Below are 26,690 nucleotides of genomic sequence, written 5' to 3' on the forward strand. Positions count from 1 at the left end.
GATGGAATGAAATAATAGATCTGGACCAAAAAAAAAAAAAAGAAGAAGAAACAAACAAACACAAAAAAACCATTTAAAAAACAATCACCACCATGCTGGTAAAAAAGAACTTCACATTTGCTCCTTTCCTCTACCTTCTTACCTGTAAAAAGACATTTTTTGTCTAGGATAATTCACATTGTCACGAGAATTCCTGTCTTTTTAAAGGTTAAATGGGCAATATAGACTGAAAGAATTCTGAAAGCAATAATTTTCTGTTCCAATGTCTATAATTTTAACTAAGGAAAGTAGACTTTTTCTTAGTGACAAAGAGAACAGATTAAGCACGCATACACAAAGAACCTAGTCATTAGTTATGGGCAACATTTCATTATATTAGTATGATGACAAGCCAAAACACATTCTAACCCCCGATTTCTGCTATTATATATCTGCTAAACTAAAGACTGTTTCATTCAAGTTATGGGTAATGATCGATGGTATTTTAGGTGCATTGTTCTTCTATTTACTGTATTTTGTGAGGTTAAAAATATGGAATATTTAAGAATATGCCCAGTAAATAATTCTTGTGTGCTGCTCTTCTGCCCCATATACTTAATTAGCTCTGTACATACGCCTTTAAGTACATACATTGTAATGAAATTTCATATATAGGAATTGATTGTAGCTATTTGCATTAGGTGATCCCTAAGGTTTCTTATAAGTCTAAAATTTTATAATAAACTTCCTACAGAAGAGGCTCAGGGCAAAATTATCAATCACTTGCCAGAAACTGGGGCAAAGAATGGAGATAAACCATTCTCCTCACTGCATTTAACAGAACATCATGCTATTTCTGGTCCCCCAATACATCTTGCCTGGACTATTGCAATAACCTCCTAATTGCACTCCACACCTTAAGTTTCTTGTTTCACCAATCAATAATCCACACAGCTGCCAAAGGGATATTACCAGAACATGATCCTGAATATGGTTGTTCACTAGTGAGTATGAAGGATAAACAACAATCAAAAATCTGAGTAGTTGCCCCACTAGGGACCCGATTGGACAGCTCCAGTTGTGCAGTCCTTCCTTCCTCCCTCCCTGCCTCCCTTCCTCCCTTCTCTCCTTCCTCCCTCCCTCCTTCCCTTCTTCCCTTCCTTCCTTCCTCCCTCCCTCCCTTCCTTCCTTCCTTCCTTCCTTCATTCCCTACCTTCCTCTCTTCATTCCCTACCTTCCTTCCTCTCTCCCTCCTTTCCTCCCATCTTTTTTTTTATTCCCTTCTTTTCCTCTCTCTCCTTCTCTTTCAACTCCCACCTCTCAGCATTATACCTGGCCTGGTAAGGCAGAAAGAATGAATTTGGTTAAATACCAAAACACTTGAGTTCATTGGGATGGACTGAAAAGAAACTAACCATTGATCAATGGTCAGCAATGCTGTCTCTTCCTGTGTGTTACATAACTTCCTGAAGCTTAGACTTAGGGTCTGATCTTTTCTTCTCTACGGACCTCTAAGAATATGGATCATGTGACTTCTTGAAACTTAGGCCTAGGCTAGTCTAATCTACTCCATCTCATAGACTTTATGAAAAATCTTCACCTAGTTCCATTCAGTATATAGATAGATGAGATGAATTAAGAAAGATTTCAGTTCAAAATCAGTCTCTGCTAATTCCTAAATTTGTGAACATGGGCAAGAGAACCTCTTTGAGCTTCAATTTTCTTATCTATAAAATGGAGGATAAACATGTAGTTAGGTGGCCAAGTGTTAGCCTGGAATCCAGGGGAACAAAATCATACCTCTGATACTTAACTGGCTGTGTGACCCTAGGAAAGTCACTTAAAACCTCTATTTGCCTCCTTTCCCCACCTCTGGGGTTGTGGTGAGGGCCAAATGATCAAATGATTACTAACACAGTATAATAATATATACTCATCATAATTAGTACATATTATTATTAGAGTAAAAGTTATTATAATTTGTTATGAGTTCAATTGTTGGAGTTCTTGTTCTTCTCAAGGCAAAGCCGGTTTAGAGGCTTGGAGCCCTTCGGATGTCTCCAAATCCAAAGGTTCTGTCCTTCAGCCTCTGCCTCTGCTTTCTTCTGCCTCCAACCAAGACAGAGATGGAAGGTCTCTCTTATCTCCTTCTGGGGAGCCCAGCCACCAACTTGCCGCGGAGAGAGGGCTTCTGGCGTAGCTCCACTGAAATCCGTCAAAGTGTTCTCTGCACCAGAGTCGCTCCTCTCGAGTCCAGTGCGATCAGCCAGCCAAGAGGAAAAAATGTATTCTGCCATAGATCCCTCATCGCTGGCCTTTTATCTGCCTCTTCTGAGAGAATGGGATTATGGGTTTTCTCCCATAGTGCTCTCTGGCCCAATGAGCTTTAAGGGAGGTGTGGACTCCCTTGAAGTTAGAAAATGTACTTTGTGAAGCTAGCATACTTGTGGACTCCAATGAGTAAAGGTGTGGACACAAGCCTTGTCTTAATTAGTTCTACTTAGTACCTTGTTTCAGGTTCTGGTCAAAACATCTTCTTGTAAGATTAGATCAACTCTAATTAGTTAGCAGTTAGTAAGGATTCCAACAATAATTATATTTCAAATATAATATATAGCTATATCATAATATAATTAGTATGATTATTAATATATGATAATATATTGATTACATTAATTATACTAATACAGCACTAATACTATATATACTAATATATGTTATATATACTAATACTATATATAATATGCTAAAACAATACTAATACTAATAATTTATTAATTATACTTATACAGTATAATAATAGTCTAATATACTAATACAGTATAAGTACTAATAAAGTACTTAGCACAGTGCTTGGCACATAATACATCCAGGATGCTTTTTCTCATCCCCTTTTCACCTCCCCCACACCAACTACACAGGGCTGATATCAAACTTAAAGCCCATGACATAAGTAAGGAAGGTACTTGGCCAACTTTAAAGCATCATGCCAATGTCAGTAATTCCTTGGAGCATCAATTTTTTAAAAAGATAGCAATAGTTTAGAATTGAACAGTTAACAGAGCTATTTTAATTGAGAAAGTGTTGGAGGACAACTGGATCTGTGGAAGAGGGAGAAATTGAGCCCGGCATGTTTTCACCTTGACTAACCCAGTAGTATTTTGACTTTCGGTTAGCAGTGGTGACGACAAGACTTGTTATAGATGAAACTGTGATATGCCTGCTGGAGGCCTCAACTTTGCCACATAACTTGGCAATCTCATGTCTCTACAGCATATAACAGCCCAAGGTTGAAGGAAGTGGAATTTTCCCCCCATGTTTAAATAGACTCGATTCTTTTGGGAATGAAGTTTGTGGACTTTTAATTGTTGAACTTGGCTCTTTGTAACTCCGAGTAGCCAAAATTGCTTTAAGAAGAAAAACAGACCTCTGGTGCTTTGTCAAAGTTTAACATCACTAAAAGAATTTTAGGTGATTCTCCTGAGATTAATTATTAAAAGATCCATTCTTCTGAGGTCAGTTGGCACAAATGTCAATACTACACTTTATAAGATTTTAAAAATAAGGAGATGCTCAAAAATCTTTTTAATTTCACAGGATTTAAAAATTTTTAATATTTTAATTTTTGAGAAACCATCGGCTATATATTCATAATTTATATTCTAAGTAATATTTTCCTCAGGCTTGCCAATTTTCTGCTAATGTCCACTCCCAAAGATTTAGCCAAAATTTCTATAGTTTAATTAGAATCTTCCATCTACACCAGAAAATGGGTACTGTGTGCCATTTTATGTTTAGATTTTCCATTTTAAATTAGAAACAAAGCCAAAGAAATAAGAATGAAATTTTGTTGCTACTTAAATATCTTTTGTACAGCTATTTTAGACTTTAATGCTTCAGATTATAAGTATTTGCTTTAGAAATCTGGCACTTTACTTATAAACCATTTATGTCTCACTGGTTTTTATTATTATTATTATTATTCTTGTTTCTTTATTCTTTCCTTTTTCACTTCTCTTGCAGGTTAGTGTCATTTTCTTCAATGTTGCTAGAAATTTGGGATTCTCAACTGCAATATTCCAGTTTCGTAAATAATTTGAATTGAGAAAGAGGTGGTAGTTGGAAGGGATGGGGAAATCTTAAAATGCACAAGCTTTAAGCAGGATTGCCAAATATGCTTTTATTTTTTGAAAGAGAATAGTTAAAATGAGAAAGGAGAAATAGGATTGATTTGTAAAGTCATTCCTTGTCAATTGTTATATAATCTTCTATTTTGAATTCAAGTTTTTGAGTGTTTTGCCTCTAAGCCAGCAGTGTAAATAATGCCTCATAGTATAATAAGTTTAAACCTGCAAGAAGCTTTGAGAAACTTGGTCATTTTTATAGTTCTCCTCCCCCCAGGAGTTTGATGAAACTAGTTATTTCTAAATGGTTACTCCTAGCAAGGAGTTCTGTTTGGGCTGGAACCCTTGAGAGTATTTCCAACCCATTTTTCCAAGATTTAAAAGAAATTTAAATATTGACTCCTTTGCCACTTTGTGGTCAGATTGTGAGGTGAGGTTGATATACACGATGCATTTTCCATTTCAGATAAGAAAACCAAGGAAAATATAGATGAAATGTTGTTGCTAAGTCCATAGCTTTGGGCTCCAGCCATCTTAGACTTTTATGCTTCAAATGAGAACCATTTGCTTTAGAAGTCTTAATTACATGGATTTATTTTTCTTTCCCTCCCTCCCTTTCTCTCTCTCTCCCTTCCTCCCTCTCTCCCTTCCTGTCTTTCTCCCTTTCTCTCTCTATCCCTTTCTCTCTCTCTCCTTCCCTCTCTTTCTCCTTCCCTCTCTCCCTCCTTCCTTCCTTCCTTCCTTCTTTCTTTCCCTCCTTCCTTCCTTCTTTCTTTCCCTCCTTCCTTCCTTCTTTCCTCCTTCCCTCCCTCCCTCCCTTTTCTGATCATATTTAGATAGGTTATATTAGCACATTACTTTAATACTTTTTCAGTACTATTTCTCTTTTGGATTAAACATATGGATAAAATGATTTTTTAAAGTAACAGCAGAGGTTTTTTAAAATAATCTAAATGGGGACAAATGCCATGAACAAGGGAATAACTATCATTAGATGAACCTCTTAGCAATAAAATTTATGGCAAGTCAGAATCCAGGTACCCTAACTTACTTTTCCTCAAATATGAAATTCCAGCTTTTGTTTTAGTGTCTGTACAACAGTTGTCTCCCATTCCTGGAATTATCTCTCTCTGAATATCTTCTTCCTTCATTTTTTAGCTTCCTTCAAGACTCATCTCAAATTCCCCTTCTTTCTGTAGGAGGATTTCACCAGCTGCCAATCCTTTTCCTCTGAGATTATCTTCATCTTCTCTGTGTGTGTGTGTTTCTGTCTATCTGTTTCTTTCTGTCTCTTTGTGTCTGTGTTTCTCAATCTCTCTCTTTCTCTTTCTCCTTTCACTCCTCCTCTCATCTCCTCTCAACTGTCTTTCTCTTCTCTATCTCCTTTCCCCATTGGTTCCTTGAGAGCAGGAACTGGTTTTTGTTTTATTTTTCCTTGCTTGATATATCAATGCTTAAGCCATGGTAAACATTTAATATTATGTAAATTAGTCATTTAATTCATATTGATTGACTAATATTCATTTCCTACCAAAGACTGCATGCATCATAGCATCTTTAGCTTCCTTAAGTACTCAGCTCAATCTATACTTTGTATACTTTGTTGATATTTTGTCCACCTAGTAGAATGAAAGCTCTTTGAGGATAAAGGCTATTTTATTTTTATTCATCCTTATTTTCTATTTATTGTTTATAAATAAGATCTCTGATTTTATTTTTGAGAGCAACTCTTGATGAGAAACTTATTTTTCCAATGCAGATCTATATAGGCCATGTCATTTGTTCTCTTAGTTGCTTGAGGGGTGTTAAGAAGTTAAATGACTTACCCAGGTTCTCATAGTAATTATGTATAAGAGGTAAGACATGACTCTCAGTTTTCCCAATTGTGAGCCGAGGTCTTTGTCTACCCTATTATTCTGACTGGTGTGTGTGTGTGTGTGTGTGTGTGTGTGTGTGTGTGTGTGTGAGAGAGAGAGAGAGAGAGAGAGAGAGAGAGAGAGAGAGAGAGAGAGATATCAGCAGAAATAGACATGTAATTATTAGTTGAATAAAATGAGAAAGCATGAAAACGGCCAGTTAATAAAACTATATAGTGTCTATTGCATGCCAAACCCTGTGCTTAAGCACTTTAAAAGTAGTTTCTCATTTGACCTTTACAACACTCCTGTGAAGTAGGTACAATTATCATCTCTACAACTAAGGAAAGTGAAGCAGAAAAGTTAAATAACTTGCTCAGGATTATAGAAATAGTGTCTGAAGCCAAATTTGAAGTCATGTCTTTTTGTTTTTTAACTATTTTTACTCAATATTACTTTATATTTTTTTCTAAATACGTGTAAAGATAGTTTTTAAGAATCATTTTTTAAAGTTTCTTATTTTTATCTTTCCTTTCTTCCCTTCCCCAAAAAGCAAGCATGTCATACATGTTATACATGCTTATACATGTGCAATCATGTTAAACATTTTGCACATTAATCATGTTGTGAAAGAAGAATCAGAGCAAAAAGGGAAAATGAGAAAGGAAAAAAAAGCACAATAATAACAAAAGTGAAAATAGTTTGCTTCAATTTGTATTCAATCTCTGTGGTTCTTTCTCTGGATGTAGATGACATTTTCCATTCCAATTCTATTAGAATTGATTTGGTTCATTGCATTGCTGAGAAGGATCAAGTCCATCACAATTGATTATCACATAATTTTGTTGTTACTGTGCCAATGTTCTCTTGGTTCTGTTTAACTCACTCTGTATCAGTTCATATAAGTCTCTTCAGGCTTTTCTAGAGTCAACCTCTTTGACATATTTTATAGAACAATAATATTCCATTGCATTCACATACAATAATGTAATGGGCATCTACTCAATTTCCAGTTCCTTGCCACCACAAAATTGATGCTACAAGCATTTCTGCACATTTGTATCCATTCCTCTCTTTTATGGTCTCTTGTGATAGAGACCCAGTAGAGATACTGTTGGATCAAAGAATATGCACAATTTGATAACCCTTTGGTCATATCTTCACAACTGCAAGTCCAGTGTTGTAATGTGCCAACTTGGTATCTTAGTTCAACAACTCAATTTTCTATCTATTCCTCTATATTTTTGATTTTTTGATGAAATCAGAAATTCCATCATTCTGAATATTTTATTCTGCCTTACACCTCTCCCTCCCTCCCTTCCTTCTCTCCCCCCCCCCACACAGTTGGGTAAAGATTACACAGCTAATAAGTGTTAAGTTTCTGAGACCAGATTTGAATTCGTCCTCCTGACTCCAGAGCTAGTGCTCTATCTACTGTACTATCCAGCTGTCCTGAATGTTGTTCTTTTAAACCTTCCCCATTCTCTTATATTATTCTGCTACCTCTATTCCATCCACATTACTTCATTCACTGTCTTCTGGTTAACCAGATTAGGTAGTTTGTCAGTTCTATCAGGTATAGTTGTCTACACTTCAGTCTCTTGTCCTTCAGCTTGTCAACTTTGCTACTCTCCAGATGCTGACTATTTAGCTTGAGAAGCTTATTAAACTAGGAATATTACAAATACATGCTATCTAACATCATCTGAACTTTCACCACAGCATAGCAATCCATTGATTCATTTCTGAATGGAGGATCATGCTTCCCATAGTAGCTCTTCCAGACCTTCTTCATCCCCTCTCCCTGACTTCTGGTAGATCCATTTAAGCAAAAAAGGCTTTGTATGTGGTCTAGCTACTATCTTTCAAGGATCTGCCTACTTAAATGTACTTAGGCTCATCCCTTGGACAAGGGACAAGGTACAGGTGATAAATTCCTTTGTCCAGAATATTTTAGGAAAAATCTTCTACGAGAACCATAAAAATTTGTGGCCTGTACTGTGGGATAGAATAGTACCTACACTGATAGGATCATGGACCTTTGAAATAATCCGTGTTTTTGGTTGTGATAGCATTCAAAGGAGCCAGAGAATTTGTGATATGAAATTTGTTCTGTGTACTTTGAGACATATTTTTTTTTTTTAACATAGGGTATCTCTAAAATCTTAGTGCTGTGAAAGCAGCTTTTAGGACATCCTATAGAATATCAAGATTCCAGATTATGAACTTATTAAAGATGGTCCTTCAATTACTTCATAGAGGATGAAGAATATTTATCTTTTTTTTCCCCTTTTGCTTAGCTATGATGTCATCTTTGCTGGAGGTCCTGAAGAGCTACTGAAGAAATTCCAAAAGATCAACCATAAAGTGGTATTTTCAGCAGATGGAATATTATGGCCAGACAAAAGGCTGGCAGACAAGTATCCCATTGTCCACATTGGAAAACGCTTCCTAAACTCAGGAGGTAGGTGGCACTAATTTCAATCATAAGAAGTAATGAAAAATAACAAATTCAGATATAATAGACATGTAACTTGATTCTGTATATGAGAATAAGGGGAATATGAGCAACTATGTTGAAATCATTTCCTCTATAAAGATAATTTGAAGTACCCTTTATAATACAGAGAACATGAATCATAAGCCCCCCCCCCCCCAAAAAAAAAGGTGTTTGAACCTTGGTTCTAGTAATAATTAGCATTGGAATTCTTGTCAAGTCACTTGACTTTGGTACCTCATTTCTTGCATATGTAAAAGGAAGCCATTAAGTGAGTGATCTCAAAGGTTCCTAACAATTAAACAGATTTCTTTTGAGTGGTTAAATTGTGTAAACACTGTTTTGTAATTCCAAGTCAAAAGGTAATTTACAATTTCTATTAATTATGATTTATTTCATAAAAAAATTAGTTTTAGTTAGAAAGGTTTATCTTTGTCCCCAGATTTTAGATTAGTTTTAGTTAGAAAGGTTTATCTTTGTCCCCAGATTTTAGATTTCCTTATTCTTTCCCTTCCTCCTTTCCTTCCTCTATTGTCCCTTTTCTTCCTTCTTTCCTTTTTAATAAAATATCTGCCTTTGAAAACTAACCAAGATTTTTCCATTTTTTTTCTTTACTGCTTCTTTTTAATTGCTCCTCTCTGCTTTTCAATTTTCTTTCTGTACAAGACATTTTTATTTTTGTGTTGTTGCTACTCTGTTACTTGTGTTGGGTTTGAATTCCTGATAGTCATTTTAGCAGGAAGTTTCGATCATGACTAGGAAGCTGATTTATATGTAAGCAATAAGGTAAGGGTAAATTAAGCCGGATGTGTTCGTATGTGTTCAGATTTGCATAAAACAATTTGTTACAATTGTGTAATTGGAGAAAATTTGATACAATTAAATAGATATAATTAAATTGTATCCAATTGCATCAATTTGATACAATTGATATTGTATCAAATAAATTTTGATACAAGTAAATACAATTAAATAGAAGTGAAGGAATGTTGTAAATATAAATCGAAGACTATGGTAACATTTCAGTAGATGGTCTTTTACATAGATGGATTACGTAGTGATGTCACTATGGTTTTAATGATACTTTTCTTGGCAGCTTAGGGATGTAGACAATTAGTTGGCAGGAATTTTAGGGAGTTTTCCCATTCTTATAGAAATGGGCACAAATGTTCCATTAATATTGAGCGGACTGCCTCAAGAACTGGTGGAGTTCACCCTCCTTGGAAGTCTTCAATCAGAGGCTGGATGTCTACACACTGGGTATGTGATAGTGGGGGGTTCTTTTGTATCGGACAAATGGGTGCTAGGTCCCTTTCGGCTATAATTCAGGTCAGTGGAAATAGATTTTTGGAAATAGCAAAATAAGCACAGAAAAAGGTTATCAGGAAAAGGATGTTAGAGGCATTTTCTGAAGGCATCAGCTTGGTAATATGCTCCATGGCCCCAAAGCCAAAGGAATGTTGGCCTCGCCCATAAATGCTGGAAACAATTTGGAAAAAGACTTTCTGTCCTGTTATTGCAGTGACTGGTCAGAGGAACATAAAGTAGCTGTTGTTCCATGAGCTGTGTCAAGTTTATAAGATCATGCTTAAGGAGGCACACCTTGGCTCTTCTTTTCTTCCCTTTCCTCTTAGCTCTGTTTTCTCAAAGGAAAGGATCTTGTCTTAGAATTCTTCCCTTTGCTTTCCTGAATTTCAGTGGAGACATTTTCCTATTGAGAAAAAATAAGGGATCCTACTTCACAGAAGCAAAAATAGTCTCTGTTTATAACTGTTTTGGGCTTTGTTTCATAGCCCCAGAAGGGGATTTGAACTGGGGGAAGATGATACTAGCATTGGTTTCTTTTATAGACAAATATTACTGGCAGGTTCTGTGCTTTTGCCATTAAAGACAAGGAGAACAGGCCAACTTTCATTCTTCCCTTCTTGAATCTGGATGCAGTAAATGGAGCCAAGTGGGAGTTAGCAGCCATGGGAATAGTGAGATCAAGTATAGGGAAAAAACCACCAATGTCTCAAACATAAACCTCCGGCAGGATGCTCAAAGCCAGTGACTGATCCAACATTCCTTTTACTGATGTGAACATCTTTGGCATCAATCTGCTAGTGTTTCTTCCTTTCAGAGACATTGAATACTTTGCAGAAAGGGAAGTGAAGAGAGACTTTTTTCCAAAACAAAATAAAGCTTTTTAGAAAAAATATCCAAGCTCAATTGGTCTTAGTCTGATTCTATCAGATTTTGGTTCCTGTATTAATTTTGAGACTATGCTTGTCCAGGAGCATGGTATATTGGAAAGAATACTGGCTCTTGAATTAGAGGATTTTAATTTAAATCCTATCTTTGTGACATGAACAAATCACTTAATCTCATTTTTTTTCTATTCTGTAAAATGAGTTGAGGGAGATATATATTACATGACTTCTGAGGTCACTTTCAGGTCAAATCTAAGATTCTATAATGGGGAAGAGAGAGAGAGACAGAGAGACACAGAGAAAGAGAGCAAGTGAGAGAGAGAGAGAGATTATTATATAGAAAGATGAAAAACTGATTTTAGATTCAGAATAGCATAGATTCAGGTCTGGACTCATGACACATACTGGCTGTATCATCCTGTAAAAGTTACTTAACTTTTAAGGGTTCTAGGAAACTAGGATTATATAAATGGCAAAGAGAATTTTCTTTGAAGTAGTTCCCTCAGCAAATGAAGATACAAATTGAGAAATGGTACATTCATTTCTCTCTCCCTTCATCCCACCAAAAAAACAACAACAAAAATAGAGATATAACTTTCCTTCCAATAACTGATGTAAAAAATAGAAAAGAAATAATTTAAAATGGACTTTGAGGCTTATCCTGTTTGCCCAGTGCTATGGATCATCCTTATGCCATGAATGTTAATAGTATATTTCGGAATCAGTTGTCTTACCATATGTAATAGATAGGTCTAACTTAGTCTAGTACCTGTTCAGGTTTGAGGTTGGCATAGGTAGATCCTTTAACAGTTAACTAAATGAGGTTTATTTAGCTATAGCGTAGAAACATAAAAAAGATATCAATAAAGATACTGTAGCACAGAATCAAAAAAAAAAAAAAACTGGGCTATCCCATTCTCCCTTGGCAAGTGAGATTAGTCAGCAAGGCAGAGTATGACTTATAGGGTTTGGGGATATTTGTCAAGTTTGAAGAGCCCTGACTCTATTTAATTGTAATATATAATTTCTGCTCTTAGGTCACCAGGGAGTCCCATCAGAATAACCCAGAAGCAGCTAGGGTGACCTAGGCAATCAAATGTCAAGGCTAGCTTTGTGGCTTTTGAGGAGGGAAAATTAGCCTGACTCCTCTTATAGGAAAAGGGTGGTCCCTGGTAGATAGTTGTCCTATCATACTATAAATTAAAAGTATTTTATTTAGCACTTATTATGTTCAAGGTATTTTTTTTTCATTCTAATGGGGATTAGTCCACGATGGTGTCTTAGTTTTAAAAATCATGGAGGTTGTTACTGGATCCATAATGAATGAGACTGACACAACCTTTCTTGTAGCAGTGGCTGCATTGATTTTGTTATATTTTTATATTTGAAAGTATGTATTCAAGGTAGAGGGGTCAGTGCCTATTTGATAGGCTGGAAAGTGAGAAGCTGGCTGTTTGAGATGAAAGCATGACTGGGGCCCGTCATATATATGGTAGCATTAGGAAGTGTTTGCCAGTTGAGACTGTTTGGACCCAAGGACATTTGTTTTTAGAGACAACAACTTAAGATTTTTTCTAGGACCTTCTCTCTCCCATTGCAGGATTTGTTGGATACGCACCCTATATAAACCGCATCGTTCAGCAATGGAATCTTCAAGATAATGACGATGACCAACTGTTTTATACTAAAATTTATATTGACCCATTGAAAAGGGTAAGTAATGGCCCATACTTTTCTGTCAGTTACAAATACTGCAATTTTCTTCTCCTCCCAACCCTGAGACATTTTCTTTGGTAGCTGGAAAGATATCCCCTTTTTAAGTAATGGAAGTTGATTGATATCATAGTGACTAAGCGTACTTGGGAAATAATTCAAATATGTTTTGTTGCTGAAAATGCATTTAATAAAAAAATGAGTTATGGATTAGTGAGAAGGCAAGTGATTTATAAATGATGGACCTGTTTTCTCTGAAAGGCAAAATGATCTAGTGGGGAAAGGTCTAGGTCCCAGGTCTATCATTTATTAGCTGTGTGATCCTCTTCAATAGCTTTGAATGTTGTAGATGCCCAAAGTTGGCAGGGATATCAGAGAGATGTCAAATTTAGTCATATTCAAGAAGAAATGCTCTTTGTAACATCCTCCACAAATGGTTCTCCATCATGTCACTTTCAAAGGCAGCCAAATGGTACTCATCCACTTCTGGACAGTTCTGACTCTTAGGGCAATTTTTCCTCATGTAAAGTCAAAATATATGTCTCTTTACTTTCCATTTAGCTCCTAGTTTTAGTCTCTGGGCCAAGTTAAAATGTCTAATTGTTTTTTCACATTATATCCCGTAACATGGTTCAAGATTGTCATGATGTCTGTAGAAGGCCACGAAATCCTTTCATTTCCATCACTTTGTACACCAGTTTCCACTGCCCTCACTGTCCTCAATCCCCCTCTCTAAACATGACATATTTTGTTGGTGCTTTTCTGAAATCATGGTACCCAGAAGTGTTTGATTAACCTAGGGCAGACTCTAGTGGGATCAGAAAGATCTCATTCTAGATGCTACTCCTTAATTAATGTAGCCCATATCTTTTTTGATGTGAACTGATGACTAGTTTTATCTGTCCTATCCTATATTTGAACAGGTTTTCTTACTTTTTTTTTTTTTACTCTCAATTCCTCACCTCTTGAAAAGGAGAAAAAAAGAGAAAAATAATACTTGCTTTATCTACCTCACTACAATTTGTGATTAGTGTCTCACTGTTGAATTTTGAATCAGAATATAGATAATTAGCTAAAACACAGATACCTACCTATGTATTTGTGTAGCGCAAGAGACAGAATGATAGAGTGAATAAAAGACTAGACAGGGTTCAAATAATTTCTTTGATCATGAGAATAGCTAGCATTTATGTAGTGTTTTGAGCTTTTGCCAAGTGTTTTTACATATTTTATTTAAGCTTATGTGTCCAAATTATTTCTATTATTGTGTCTCTCTCAGACTAAGTATATGACCATAGATTAGTCACTTAACCTCATAGTGTCCCAGATCAGGGCTTCTTAAACTTTTTATATTCATGACTCCTTTTCACCTGAGAAATTTTTATGTGGCCTGAGGTATATAGGTATATAAAATAGGTATACAAATCAAATATTTACTAACAATAAATCATAATTTCATATCTCCTACATTTAGTTATTAGATCCCATATAAGATAACAAACCAAAAGTTAAGAAGTTAGATCCTAGATAACATGAAGAATGTAGATTAGAGTTAAATTTGGTGCTCTGTATTGGGAGATGGTTTCCATGCTAAAAGTTCCCTCTACTACTGAATTGAAAGCTTCCAGATTCCTCTTTCCCACAACAGAAAATTGTTATAGAAACAGAGTTTTGCTGAGAAACTAATAGAATGGGTACAGATCAAGAGAACTCTACTGCTTATTAACTTGAATGAGTGGCTTTAAATTAACAACTAGATTTTTTTATTCAAGTTTTTCCAAGTATTTTATCGATCTTGTTAAGCTGAATCCATCTGATTTGCTCCTTTAAAAATGTATTTTTAAGTGTATTTTATAAAGCTAATGTGATAGCATCGATAATATTATCATCTCTTAAATATGTTTTTTATTTCCATTTTTAGGAAGCTCTTAATATTACATTGGATCATAAGTGCCGGATTTTTCAGGCCCTCAATGGAGCTATTGGTATGTTTATGAATTAGTTATTGAATGAATATAAACACACTAGTGATTTCCATTACTTTGTCTATTTCTTCATTATTTTTTGAAAAGTAACTGGAGTTTGGAGTTCATTAAACAAAGAGGATCTTGACCTGGGGTTTATAAACTTGATTGTGAAGATATTTTGATAATTATATTTCATTAGAATTGGTCTCTTTTATAATCCTATGAAGTTTGTTTTATGCATCATTTATAAATGTTATTCTGAAATAGGGACCATAAACTTCATCAGACAATCAAGGGGAAAAGGAATTAGCAAAAATAAAAAAAAGTCAGAAAGTTCTTATTAAGCTAAATAAGAAGTTTTGTTAGCTCCTTTGGGTCATTTAATAAATGAGTATTTGTTTGTTTCTTTTTTTGTTTGTTTGTTTTTATTATATCCCATACTGCAGGAATTGTTAACCTGGGATCTTTGAACTTTGTTTTTTTTTTTTAATATTTTGAAAACTATTTTAGTATATTAATTTCATTTTGAATCTTATGTGTTTTATCTTGTGCATTTATAAGAGAATGGATTCACCAGATGGCCAAATGGAACCCAAAGGCTTGAGAATTCCCGCCATAGTGACTTGCAGAATTAATCACAGAGGATAATGCATAAATGAACAGAACCAGGCCTAATCTCATTTGTAATTGTTAATACATATGTTTTCTCTTACATTCAAATCTTTCTTCTCTCCCTCAGATGAAGTTCTTTTGAAATTTGAAAATGGAAAAGCTAGAGCAAAAAATACTTTTTATGAAACATTACCAGTGGTGATTAATGGAAATGGCCCAACTAAAGTGAGTATTTGTCACTTTTTTGTATATATAATATGATTTATTGGTAGATTAGAGATGATTACAATGTCATTGAACAAGGCTTGTGTTTATGGATGCTTTAGAGCCAAATGGCTTGTTTTACTGGTACAGTCATTTGGCTCCTGTTTGTATTCACCACAGTGATACTTGTTTAATTCACATCTATGTAGGGTTTCTACTTATAGCTCCTTGATGTCAAACTCTGATTTAATATTTTATCAAATAATGACTACGTTATTATCCTTCTGGCTTTAAATATTCCTATTTTAAGAAATATCCCAAAAGTTTTTTTTTTTTAAATCAGTGAACCTATCCAAAACCTTTATTTAGAATTATATTTTGATAATGATTGATTTGTAATATATGTATAATAATGTATAATAAAGACGCAGTATGGCATAGTGGATATTAGGGCTGTGTATCCAAGAAGTGCCTTTGAGGTATTGTAGCTATATATCCACGAGTAAATTATTTCACCTTTTAGTACCTTGGGCATTCTCTAGAGTTATAAATGAAGCACTGGTCTGCATTGGTAGAGGGTGTTTCTACAATAATAGTTGGACTAAAGCAAATAGAGATCTAGAGGAATATATACCATTCTCTCTCCCTACCTCTATCCAAAAGAAAAATTACATTTCTATAGCATGATATATAAAAAGTTTGCCAATATTAGAGTTACTTCCAGGACCTGTTCTTGTATGGCCTGTCACTTTATTACATTCCATAGAGACCCAGAGTCACAATAATCTTAGAGATTACAAAGACACAGGTAGAAATCCCATAGGCAGCTGCAATTAGCTCATGGTACCGTTAGTGACTGAGCTTTGCCTCAGTACTTTGAGACACAGACATCATTCTGTTCTATTCTCTCTGCTGGAAACCATTTCCAATTTCCCAAGCTCCTATTGTTTAATCTCTTTACCCCCTGATTCCAGCTCTCTTTCCCAGCTTTATATTACATGTAACTTCCCTGCTCACACTTACATGATCCAGCCATAATGGTTGTTTTCTGTTGTTTGTACATGACTGTATTTCTATCTTCTGGCTCATTTTCTTGACACAAGCTGTCTTCCATGTTGAAAAACTCTTTCTCTTCCCCTGCACCCCTGCACCCCTCCTCCTCTTGAGAAGCTTGAGTTTCCTTCAAAGCTTAGCTCAGATGTCACCTTCCTGAAACTTTCCCTAATGCTTCAGGTATTAATGTCTCTCTACCTTCCCAAAGAATTATATTTATTGCTTATGTATATGTAGATATGCATGTATAGACATAGATACATGTGTATGTATACACTCACAATCTATATGCATATGCACAATGCATACACATGTGCATATGCACACATATACCTACATAGATATAACCTATATTTACATATATTTGTGGACACATTACATGGGTGCATACAAACATGCCCATACTTCTCTCACCAGTTACAATAAAACTTTCTTGCTGGCAGGGACCAATGGGAATTTTTTATTTTGTTTTGTTTTATTTTATTTTTGGTTTTATACATTTAGCACCTAGCATAGGGCTTGACCTATATTAGGTAATTAATGAATGCTTATTGATTATTACCATTCAACCTCATTCTATGGTTATAATTGTGCACCATGAGAATCTGCACTGTCCTGTAGGCATAAATTAGTTTTATATCCTTACATCATAGTTCCACAGGTTGCCAAGGCCAAAATATTTCATCACCTATTGGCAGTGAGCTTCTCATACTTAGCTAGTCCGGTCTCAACAGACTCCATCTGTTGCCAGAACCATGGTTGGTGACTTTCCAGTCTGATGGAACCTGCCAGAGTCTGTGCTTCACTGACACAGCCCTTGCCAAGATTGGGTCAGGGCCACCCTTACTCATGCCATGAGAGGTGCTGGAATCAGACTTACATGAAGCTACTGTAAACATTTAACATGTAACAATTGTAATCTGTAACAAGTGAAGAAACAGGTATCATAAATAACTTGTCCAAGATGTCAGAAATTCTCTGTACCATGATGCCTTTTAATAGAAAATTAGTTAAAAAGATAATATTCACTTATTTTTATAGATCTTTACCATGTTTAAGTCTTTCCCAAAGATTTTTCCAATAGTCTTATTTTTTAAATGTTTAAAAAATACACTAAGATTTTTTGGACACTTTATCTTTTATCCCCATCATTAAGGTCTTGAGTTTTGGTTTTATCTTTGCATATCCAGCACTTGGCACAAAAATCAATAAAATCCTATTGATTGATTGCTTAATTCCCTATATGTTGCTGCTTGTTGATATATTATAGCACATAATAATCTTCATCCCTACTAAGTTTAGGATCATTGAGGTTCCATTTGAGAGGATATAGAGAGCATCTAGTATTCAGCACAAAAACATTTACACAAATAATATTAAGCACCAATCGATAGTAAAACACTTTAGGAGATGATGGAAAATACAAAGACAAAAATGAAAATATTCATATCCTAAAGAGTCTACTTTCTGTTTAAGAGATAAAACATGTACAAGTGATAAGTAAGTAAGGATTTGTCCAAATTAATGTTGGTCAGTCATTTAAAAAGCAAACATTTAATAAGGACCTATTATCTAGAGAGAGTTACAAGACTCCCCTTGTTTTCAAGGAGCTCAAAATTGAAAGAAGTGGGGGGAACATACAAGCAACAACAACTAGACATGCTACACACAACATTAATTGGAAATAATTAACAGAGGGAAGGTACTAGAATTAAGAAGGATTGGGATAGGCTTCATATACAAGGTAATATTTTAGCTGGTACTTAAAAGAGACCAGAGAAACTGGGGGATAGAAATAAGATGGGCGAATATTCCAGAAGTGGGAGACTGTCAATGAAAATGTCCAGTATTTGAATTTAGAATTTACTGTTTGAATAACAGCAAAGAATCCAGTATGACTAGAATAAAGTATCTGTGTCTATCAGAGAAAGGATAAGGTATAAGAAGACTGGAAAAGGGGGTGGGCAAGTTGTGGAGGGCTTTGAATGCTAAACAAAGAATTTTATATTTGATCCTGCAGGTGATAGGGAACTGTTGGAGTTTATTAAGAAAGGGAAATATTCACTTAAGAAACATCCCTTTGATACTTGAGTAGAGACCTGTGCCAGGGAGACCAACTAGTGGGAGTTGTAATTTCAAAATGGGGAAAGGGGAGTACTAATAATTAGATCAGGAAAGACTTTGTCTAGGATCTGTGCTTTGAAGGAATTGAGTATTTTGAGAGGTAGAGTTGAGAAGACACACAGACCAGATATAGAGTTAGAATGCTTAGAAATAATAATGTATGCTGACTTGAAGTATGTTGAGTGAACTGTATCAACAAATCAAAATTAAAGGATTCTTGAATTCATTGAAGCAAGTTTCTTAAGTTAATATTACAAGAAAAAATCTCAGTTAGCTGTTGATTTGATGATTAATGTGCATTTCCAAAGTGCCTTTGGTATTTGGAGGAGGCTAGTTTGCGATTGATACCTGGATCTAGTTCTTAAAAGTTTTCTTTCCCTCATGCTCATAGATGCTATTAACAACTGCTGAAAAATGGCACTGACTTCTAGATTAAAAAGAAATAAGGAAAGAAAAAGGGAAGAAATAAGGAATATTAAACCACAAGGAAGCAGAAATTAAATCAAAATTTAGATGCCAAGGGAAAATCAAGTCCAGCTCTGGGGCTGCTCATATGTTCTGCATAGTGCCACTGCATTTTTCCAATTCTGGAAACTGTTAGTTTGTCATGTGTGCCAAGAAATGTCAAAGCAGGCTTCTAACCAGAAATCAGAACTCATTTGTCTCTAAATTTGAGCTAGTATCTACTCTATCAATTCTTTTACCCTTCCTGTTAATCATCATTCTTTACCTGAAGTTGTAATTCTAATCATCTCTTCCTTTTTCCGCCTCCAAGTTGGGCAAGAGTGATCGAATCTCCATGAAGTGGAGTAATTCCTTTGTTCCACTGAGTTCAGCCTTAGTAAATGAAATGCAAAGGAAGGAAAGACTGATTGAATTTACATAGGTGGGGAAGGAAGTTTATAAGTTTATAAAGTTTTGACTGGAACAAGTGGGCTCTAGACAAAATGGTAATTTACACCAAGTTTTGGTGTTTCCCTTCTTTTTGTCCTTTGATCTTTCTACTCCTTCTGTGGGAGTGTTTCTATGAAAGACAGTGTTGTTGGGATAGAGAACCAGTCTTAGAATCAGAAAGACCTGGGTTACTTCTTCCATGTATTTCCTATGTGATACTGGGTCACAACTTTGCATTACTCTAGGTGACTATCTAAGACTACGAGTGGCAGAGAAGTTGCATAGATGAAGGAATTTCCACATGTAGGAGTTACATGTATCAATGAACTCTGAGGTCTGGTTTATTTTTATTTCATGTTTCCATATCCTAATATGATCTTCTAGTGGTACCATTATATTAAGAATGATCTGTATTCCTATGCTCTTCTCCAATTCGTATTTTTTTTAATCTCCCTTTAGGATTTTCCCAATCTCCCAACTCAATCACAATAATTTAGCAATTTAACAAAGCCAAAATGGTTTTAAAGACTATTTGTAAATAGTAGTAGTAGTAGTAACAGTAGTAGTAGTAATAGTAGTAGCAGCAGCAGCAATAATGGCTATTTCTAATGCTCGAAGTAGCCAGGATTTTAATGTGTCATTGGGTTACTCACATCTGACCCAAGTCCTTCAAAATGAGTTGTCATGGAGATCTCATTTCAATTCCTAGAGAGTCAATCTTTTTGATCCTTACTTGAGATAATTAAAACAATAGCTCAAATTTCCAACTACTGCAAGTTTTCTAAATACTATATAGTCATACCAACATTACAAGATTGTACAAGAGTAATTATCTCAATATTACAGATGAGGAAATTGATACTCAAAAATTTTAAGCAACTTTCCCTGCATAGATAATTCCAGGATTTTAGCTCATGTCCCCTGACTACTAAGCCTGTTCTTTTTCCATTGTGGAGAGGGAATAAAGAAAGGGGGTTACTCAGCATGTGTTAGGAATTTTTAAATTCACTAGAAAATATTTGTAAGTGAGTCTGGTAGTGTTTATGGGAAATTGGGCCAAAATTAACATTAGCTTAGTATTTTTTTCCAACTGTAACTGACTCATTCTCTTATCTATTTAAAATTAAAAAAAAAATTTACTTTGGTTGTTTTTTGCATCACATTTCTTCTGAATATATTCCTTCTCCCTTGTATTCAAAAAGCCATTGCTTGTTATAAGTATTTTTAAAAATTAGGGACAAAACAGTTCAACATGGATATTACATTGACCATTTCAGTTGCATAAGTGATAGATCCCCACTTCTGCAATTCAAGGAGGGAGATACCTTTTCTCATGTCTTCTCTTGGGTTAACTATTGATTTTGACTACTACTTTTCTTTGAGAATGAGAGAATTCCTAGAAGGACTCTCCATGTTCTTTTATTCCACGTTAATGAAGGAAAAAATTAGCTGTTTTCTTTGTGGATGTAGATAGAAATGCTCTTTCCCATGAAAAGAAAAAAAAGATCCCTATTAATTTCAATACTCCATTTTTGCAGAACAAAAGAATACTTATGTTGTTTTGAAAGGGAATGCCAACATGCAAATTGTTTTTTTCTTCTATGGTACACCAAGTTACTCTGGGTATACATGCTATTGTATTAAAAGTGAAAGTTCTCTGCTTCCATCAAAGTCTTGCTCCAGTGGTTTATTATGTGAGGGAGTGGCTCTGCATTCTAAGCGGTTCTCCCTATGGACCCCAAATCTTTGGCAGACCTTCCTTAAACTAGAAAAGCTTTCAGAACAGTTAAAATTTGGAAAGATTCATCACCAGAAGATTGACTTAGAGAGAAATATTTTTTTTTTCCATTTTCAAGAATTTATGCAAATCGATGAGGTAGATATGGGATTGTGACCTCTAATATGAAGGGAGAACCTTATAAATGAAATCATGGATCCTTGAGCTAGAAGTTATTGACCACAAAAGATAAGCTATTTTCTGTTTATGATAACTCCTTGGAATATGCCTGTCATTAAAAGCTGATTTAGGTTCTTATGTGTTTTTTTTTTTAATCATTAAAACATTTGTCTTTCTTAATAAGATGAGTTATTACTAATTCTAATGCCCCAGATTTTACTATTCCTTTTCTTTTGACAAAATTAGAGTATGTATATGTTAGCATCTTTTTGAGATATTTAGGAATAGTTTTTATTCTCATCAGAGCTGCACAGAAATTGAACTACAGGAAGGTGTAGTGAATATAATCTAAATGTTCAAATAAAGTGTCATATAAGTATTATAAAATAATTTATTTTAAAATGTAATTTTAATTTAATTTAATAATTTAATGTAATAAATCATTTTAATTATTTCATTTAATTTAACAATAATTTTATTTGCTTATTTTAATAATAATAATAAAATTAATTAATTTAATAATATTTAATTTTTAATTAAAATTTAATTAAAATTAAAATATTTTATTTATTCCTTCACATTGTGTTCATTCCAATACCAAGAGAATTATTCTTTTAATGAATAATTAAAAAAATAAAACGGAGTGGGGGATTTCACAAAACAAACCAATACCTCAATCAATATACTCTTTAGTGTCTTTTACCCATATTCTCCCATTTATGTAAAGAGGGGAGAGATGTACATTTTCAGGAAATATTTTTTTAAAAATTAATTTCATTTGCATTAAAACAGAAAAGCACTTTAATTTCCTACATATATCATCAAATAAGGCAAAGTATTAAGGTCATGGTGACCTTGGAAATTTGATTGAGGAGTCCATACTTGTTTTCCAAGGGACTTTAACAAGTGGAATAGCATGGCTCAAGTTTGATTGCCATTGAAAATGACCTCATATTTAGCAAGTTCATTGGGATTGTGAAAGATCGGTGAAAACATCACTGCTGAGTAGAATGGGATTGCCCAGATACACTGTTAAATGGCATAATCACTTTTTACTCATTTTAATAGTTGCCAGCATAACTGTCTGAAAGTTTTATGGAGAAAACAGATGCTGTAGCAGGCGGGGAAATCCTACTGTTTGAATTGTATCAAAGATCCAGGAAAGGGAGTGTTTTAGGCTGTATGTCATTTTTATTATTAAAAAAAAATTGATGATTGAATTAAGGCGAAAAGCAGATTATAAAAAGATGAAGTGTCCTTTAAAAATAAAGTGAGTCCTTCTTACCTTAATAATTTTTGAAAGGACAAATTATCCCAGGAGGTTGGATGCTACTAATAATTTAATATGTGAATTAAGGATTGGCCCATGATGAATTTAAGGTATTAGAATCATCCTCAAAGTTTATATTTAGAAGTTTAGTTAGGGTCCTTTTTAATTTAACTTTACTTACTTCTTGTGAAAGTTGTTTTACCACCAAAAAAAAAAGATTAATGAAGGATGATATTGTGAGTTTACCAGGGGCCAAGTTTCCATCCTCACTAAATAGAATTTAGCAAGAGCACTCATAAACCACAATTTAAAAAAAAAAAACTTTTCATTGTAGAATAAGATTTTCCTGTGATTTTAATAAATGGGTGATGATTTCAGGTTCACTTTGATATCTGGCAGTGAAAATGATGTAATTTTTTATTGTAGTGGTTCACTTAAAGGACATCATAGTGGTTCTGTAGTTGGATATTTTTTTTTTTAAGTTTGACATTTGGCTAATGAATTTCATGACTGTTTTTTATTTCTTATCTGTCAGAGGAACCTAATTCTTGAATTCCCCTTGTTCTTGCAGAAATGAGGAATGCATTATTCATCACTGTAGTGTTTCTTTCCAAAGAATAATTTCTATTTAGTAGCTGGATGTTCATATATATGAATATGCCTATATATGGATATACAGCTATAAAGAATGTGTTTTGTGTGTTATACACACACGCATATGTACATATAAGAGAAATAATCAATATTTATATAATATTTATATAAAATTTACAAAGTATTATCTTTACATTATCTTCTTTTGAGTCTTGTATTGACCTTAAGAGACAGGTTTTGTGTTTATTATTATTCCCATTTATGGATTTCTAAAGAAACTGAGGCAGTCTTCATGAACCATTCTACCTTACTATTTATATTAAATAGTTATTCTTTTGGTTTCCATGTCATCAAGTTTCAATTGGCTAAACAGCCCTAGTTTCTTCAGTAGATCCTGATATGGAAAGAAGTCAAGTTTCCTTGCCATCCTGATGGTCCTTTCTTGGATACTCCTTGTCTATCAATGCCTCCATTTTTAAGCCAAGATTCCCAGAACTGAATGTATTACTGCCAGTGAGGTCTGACAAGGGCATTGTACTGGGTACAGTACAGACTAAACATCTCCCTGTTCCTGGAATTGATCCTCCTTCTACTGTGGCCCAAGAATGCATTAGCTTTTTCTGGCTGACATAACACACTGCTGACTCACTGAACTTGCAATCCACTAAAATATCCAAATTCTTTTCAAAATAACTGCTGTTTCTCCATCTAATACCTGAGAAGTGATTTTTTTTTTTTGGTACCAAAGTACAATAGTTGATATTTTTCCTCAGGCTTTCTTCTTAGATTCAGCTCAGTGGTCTAGCCTGTAAAAGTCCTTTCATATCTACATTCTGACAGCACATGTGTAACCTTGGAAAAGTAATTTATTTCCTCTGTGCCTCAATTTTTTTACTTGTAAAATGGGATCATGGTGTTGTACTAGACCTCAAGATTTTTTTTTTCAGTTCTAAATCTATGATCCTATGATAAAAGCAGCCTTGATATCCTATGATAAAATACAGCTTGAAAAGCTATATGATATAGTGGAAGGAGGTATGATTTTAAAGGCAGAAAATCTGAATTTAAATCATAACACTCATTTATTAAGTGCTGACTTGATGCACTTTAGCAGGGAAGGAATTTTATATTCTATCTGTGGAAACAACATGAACATACATATTTATGTACAAAATGAATACACAGTACATGTAAGATAATATCAGGGAGGAAGTTCTAAAATTTGGGAGGTAGCAAGAAGGGCTTCAGATACATAATGCTTGAACTGAGACCTAAGAAGAATTAGGGATTGTAAGTATCATCTTTTAATCCTTGTAAGCTCACTAGCTGAGTTGCTCTCCAACAACCTGGCGAAAATAGGGTGTGCTTGGACAGGTGGTACCAATTTACCATAAGCTAACAATGTAATGACTTGGAAAAATCCCCAAGAGGATAATAACCCAAGTTCCTGTCATGAAATTGGTATCTCAGGCATACATTTAAAACTGTTCATCTACCTTTAAAGTTATGGCACACAGCTGATTAGTCATATGGTACTATTTGAGATTGTATTTGCTTCGAAGCCTGATAGTAAAAACCGGTCTGTCCTAAGTAGTCATTTACTGGACTTTTGGGATTCATTAACTGAATTAGGAATATTGTGTGTCATCTCTTTCTAACTCTTATGTTTCTCTCTTTTATCTTACTACTTTGTTCCAGTAACTTATTTTATTGTTCCTTAAATGAAGAAGGAACACACTCCTATTCATGATGATTTTTTTGGCTCATCTAGCTATGTTTATCTTATTTTGTGTTGAAATCAAAGTTTAGAACTCTAGATGACATGAATAACAGTTGACTTTTTTTTAAAACGAACCCTTAAAATTATAAAACTGACTTTGAAAATGAGTGTTGGGTTGAAAGAAAATAGTTGAATGAAACTTTATATTATTAAAGAGATTTTTCCTTTTGTTTACTAGATTCAACTAAACTATTTTGGAAATTATATCCCTAATGCTTGGACACAGGAAAATGGATGTACTCTTTGTGATTTGGATGTAATTGACCTATCAACTTTAGAAGTAAGTATAATGGTACAGTCACTGCACTTCCAGACTATAAATTGTGATTACTTACTGATATATTGGAGGAAAATAAAAAGTTGAATTATTTTTATTCTTATTTATTTATGTGTTTGTTTGTTTGTTTTTCCCTTCTGGTGTTGTTCCTACAAACCTGTGAATTCATCACTTTTGGGAACTTCAGGTGGAGGAACTCCCTCCATCATTACCTAACTTGTAACTTTAGAGAATTGCCTGTGGTCCTAAGAGGTTACATGATTTGTATATTTGGACCCAAGTCTTCCTGAACTCCAAGATCAGCTCTCTATTCTCTATGCTGGTCTACCTCTCTAGTAAGGTGGATAGGAAAACATCAAATGTAATCTTTTCAATAGAGTGTGACAATTTAAAAAATTCTGAGATCAAATTTCTAGGCAAATTAAAATCAGACTATATCTAGAAAGCAATCAACAAAAACAGGCTGTAGCTAAAGAGACCAACTTAAACCTTTGAAAAAAGGTCAAAACTCAACTGAGGGTGAAAATCAACTCCAGCCAACAAGAGAATGAGTATTATACTGGAAGCTGGATTGTATTGTAATGAAGATCTCTGGGGAGGTGACTTGGATCATCCAAATCTTGATTTAAGGAGACTTGGCAATTTTCCTATAACCTATTCGTCAGAAGGGAGAATCGACATTTTTCAGACCTGAGTAAATATAATAGACAGGAATGCATTCATTAGCCTAATATTAGAATTTATTTTACTGTCTTATTAGATCTTGCCTTAGTAAATCTTTAAGAGGAAGTAGATGAGGGAGTAGAAAAAGAGAAAAAACTTTTGTCTTGATAAAATAATTAGTTATTAAATAGAAGAAATAATTAATTTTTCACATAGGCTTTCTAAACTTAAAATTGTCAGCTTCTTATAGGTCTAGCTCTTCTTTCCATCTGAGCCACAGCATAAGTTTGGCTGAAATACCTAAAATACAGCAGGAGCTTGGCTATTTCCTTTGAGTTAATAATGTTAATTAGCTGTCAAGTTAATCATAATCATTTAAGGGAAAAAAGGGGAAAAAGTGTAATAATAAATTAAGACTTTTTAAAATCAAATGTTAATTGTAGATTTTTAGAAAGATTTTCCCTATGAATATTTAGTTACATTTATTTTTTTGCAGTTGATATTTCAAATGGAATAGGCAACCTTCTAGAAATCCATATTGTTTAATCATACGGGTTTTTCCTTAGACCTAATACTTTTGTGATTCAGGGGAGAGAAGAACTATTAATGCTTAGTATAGTAACATTTTGCTTCAAGCAAATCTCTTTGATGACCTGGAGGAGTACCAGCTGCCATGAGGAGTATATGGTGGAAATAGTTTAAAGTCATGGAAATTTACAGGAATGCAGTTCTACAAACTGCTGGTCTCATCAGTAAGGGATAATTCAAGAGAACAACATTTAGTCTAATAAAGTCAATATTCCAAGAGTAAATGATTTATATTCTTACCAATGTCTAAAGAGAGATAAAAATAAGTTTTATGTATAATTAAGAGCTACTGAATAGGGCTATGTTTCATTTGAAAATAACATATTTTAGCCATTTTTTAAAACAGCAAATGATTTCTTACTCAGAAACAATGCCAGAATAATTTTGGATAGAGATATGATGAAGA

General features: G+C 34.3%; 1 protein-coding gene across 2 annotated transcripts in view; it reads left to right on the plus strand.

The window, feature by feature from the left end:
* Positions 1–26,690, plus strand: part of PLOD2 (procollagen-lysine,2-oxoglutarate 5-dioxygenase 2) — a 102,538-nt gene that overhangs the window by 43,086 nt on the left and 32,762 nt on the right. For both annotated transcript variants that reach the window (XM_051983326.1, XM_051983327.1), the window contains exons 4-8: positions 8,260–8,423; positions 12,249–12,361; positions 14,283–14,346; positions 15,068–15,165; positions 24,935–25,036. In XM_051983326.1, coding sequence (XP_051839286.1) covers positions 8,260–8,423; positions 12,249–12,361; positions 14,283–14,346; positions 15,068–15,165; positions 24,935–25,036 — 541 coding nt within the window. The remainder of the gene's footprint in view (positions 1–8,259; positions 8,424–12,248; positions 12,362–14,282; positions 14,347–15,067; positions 15,166–24,934; positions 25,037–26,690) is intronic.

This window comes from Antechinus flavipes, chromosome 3 (assembly GCF_016432865.1).
Source record: "Antechinus flavipes isolate AdamAnt ecotype Samford, QLD, Australia chromosome 3, AdamAnt_v2, whole genome shotgun sequence".
Lineage (NCBI taxonomy): Eukaryota > Metazoa > Chordata > Mammalia > Dasyuromorphia > Dasyuridae > Antechinus > Antechinus flavipes.